The sequence below is a fragment of the Atta colombica genome, unplaced genomic scaffold (genome assembly GCF_001594045.1).
Source record: "Atta colombica isolate Treedump-2 unplaced genomic scaffold, Acol1.0 scaffold21, whole genome shotgun sequence".
NCBI lineage: Eukaryota > Metazoa > Arthropoda > Insecta > Hymenoptera > Formicidae > Atta > Atta colombica.
Window position 1 is genome coordinate 1,142,840 of NW_017259305.1, and position 2,991 is coordinate 1,145,830.

General features: G+C 30.7%; 1 protein-coding gene across 1 annotated transcript; it reads right to left on the reverse strand.

Annotated features, from left to right (window-relative positions):
* Positions 1-9: 9 nt before the first annotated feature.
* LOC108687576 (membrane-bound transcription factor site-2 protease) lies at positions 10-2,553 on the reverse strand. Its single transcript, XM_018193428.1, has 6 exons — positions 2,539-2,553; positions 1,699-1,971; positions 1,082-1,432; positions 860-1,018; positions 480-737; positions 10-388 (listed from the first exon to the last, which is right to left on the reverse strand). The coding sequence occupies exons 1-6, from the start codon at positions 2,551-2,553 to the stop codon at positions 20-22; spliced, it is 1,425 nt and encodes a 474-aa protein (XP_018048917.1). The 3' UTR covers positions 10-19.
* Positions 2,554-2,991: the final 438 nt, after the last annotated feature.

A 2,991-nucleotide genomic window follows, 5' to 3' on the forward strand; every position in this document is an offset into this window, starting at 1 on the left:
ACGAGAATGTATGATTAACTTACAATAATTTATTAATAAGCAAATACATTAAGTTTGTTATAAAAAGTAATGTACCTATACTTGTTATTGTAAGTACTGTGCTTTCTCTGATATTTCTATTATGTGGCATGGAGTTCAATAAATAAAGTACAATTATATTCAGAATATATTGACCATCTAGAAAGAAGCAAGGCACAATATTAATGATTGCTAACCCTGCTGAAAATACTGTAATATATTTGCAAAGTAGCGCAAAGGACTCGGGTAATTCAGGATATAAGAAAGAATATTTTGGCACCCAATCTGATACATCAACAGTCCTGTAAATATCTGCTGGATGACCAAAGAATAATACATCCTTGCCCATTTTTCTTTTTATTTGTATAATCTGCAGTTTTAAATTGTTTTAGAAAAATTTGTAACGATTTAAAAAATCTATTTAATATAGAAAATAAGTTATATTTTCTGTTTCTACTCACCTTTGTGACATTATCTAAAGAAGGTTTCATACAATGAGTATCGTGAGATAAACACTCGTGACTAGCTTGACAGAAATTCTGTGACTGGTTAAGCATCGTCCTTACTGGAAGGCAAGAATGCGGAGGTAAGTGAAGAGGAGCAGTTTGCGGTCCTTCAATATATTCAAAACACAGATTGCCATTTATTTCACTGTCAGTTGTACAACAATTCACAGCACCATTTGTTTTCTGCTTAGCTGGTACTGACTCGTCATAATCCTAAAAAATAATACAGATGTTATAATAAAGTTGTAAGAATTGAAACTGACAATAATACAAATACTAGTAGACGCTAACCAATGAAATCATGAACATATGTGAATATCTCTTAAGGAAATTACCTGAACAAATGATTGCTTAACACAATAGCCAGGAGCAGAATGCTGTACTGCTTGCAGCATACAATCATACCAATCCTCGCTGTGCTTTACAGGACAATTATTTAACTTGTATATTACATCATACTCCAAAAGACCAGTTGGTCCTAATATGGGTGAATTCTACAATGAAAAAATATAATAAAATAAACATATATTTTAATAAAATATTTCTTCGTCACTTACAGGTAAAATAATTTTTACATAAACCCCAGAGCTAATGTTATAAAGTGGTGCCCATAGCCATGTAGAAAAAACAAGAATTGCTGCAGTTATTGTAGCAAGAATAATATTATGCCAAATTCCTGCGCACGCAATACGTAGCTGATTTCTTAATGGCAATGCAACTAATTGTTCATTGCTTATATGCACGTAAGCTATTGGAATGGTGAAAACAATCACAATTCCTAAACCAAACAACTGTACATCCTCTCTCGCTGCAGCAAGAGCATGCCCTAGTTCATGAAATATACTACATATTGCTAGTGTTGTTACGTAATAGCCAATTTCATTGAAAGGAATATCCACGCCTGGTAACTAAAACATAAAATTATGAAATTAAATTACACAAAAAGAGAAATTAATAAAAAGTTTTAAAAATCTATATTATACAATACTAGGATTAAGTAATTGTTATTAATATCATATTCTAATATATTATTATAATAAAATGTATGCAGAATGTAAACTAGTTCTTGATTTTACTCAATTCTTAGTTAAATATCAGTTATTCAAATCTCTTTATATAGTAAAGATTATTTAAAAATATCTGATCTTAAATATCTTCATTTCTATAATCCTACCATGGGTTCTAATATAGCTCCTGAATTATCACTTGAGGATCCAGCTAGCCACATGTTAAATGTCATCTTCAAAATAATGATAACAGCTATCGGCAAAAGTATAATGCTTATAATGACACCAGCATTGAACCAAGCGATCCAGAATCTGGAGCAATCCAATCCCAATTTTATTATTTTGCGATTGAAAGCAGTTGTAAACCATTTCACTCTCAATATCTGTATCTCCAGACCAGTATTTTCTAGGAAGTAGAGATATGGAAAATGTGAACAGGACTGAAAAACATATTACAAATTATCCTTACTGTGATAAACTTATAATTTATATTATGAAATTGAGATTAATGACAAGAATTTTATGACATAAAACGTAGATATTAATGACAATTAATAATTTCTTGAATCCAAAGAGACTTTGTCGATGTATTAAAACATTATTTCGTTTTAAACGATCTTTTGCATCCAACAGCAAGAGTCAAAACGTCATAAAATAATTACATGATTTACCTTAAAAAGCGTATCAAAAAAAAATAATGAGCAATGTATCAGTGCTATCGCAATTAATACGCTCAAAGCATCCATTTTTCAGTTTATTTCAGTTTGGATCTCGAATGCCGGCCTCTCATAATTACATCGCTGCGTTTCGCTAAAATGTATTGAAAGTCTCACACACACAAGCACCGATTCTCATATAAGCACTCTTTCTCCTACATTCTCTTAGACGCTAATACGTGATCTGGTCTACAATGTACAAACTAATGGATGAGACTGTAAGAGCAAGAAATTGACCAATCATAATCCAAAATGAGAAGAATAATCGACTGTGATTGGTCAATTTCTTACTCTTATAGCCCTCATCCGTTACTGATACTGCCATTGTAGATTATGCATTAATTTGTAAACGTGTTTTGGCTAAATTAGTCAATTAACAAATTTTGTTAACATAAGGTTTATTATTTATTGCTAAAAATAAGCATAATTTGCAATGACCGATAAACGCTATTCGATAAGGACTTAATGTTTATTATTGTGAGAAAAACATCAGATTACGTAAGGTAGTATCTAGGGATGTAATTATCGAATATGTAAAGTCCATTCTATAATGGACAGTAGCAAAAGTGGATTAAGAAATAGGCATAGAAATCAACCAATCATAGTTGAATGTAAGAAAGATATTAACTATGATTAGTCAATTTTTCAATTAGGTCCCTATCGAATAGCGTTATCGATCATTGCAAATTATGCCTATTTTTAACAATAAATCTTATGTTAACAAAATTTGTTAATTGACTAATT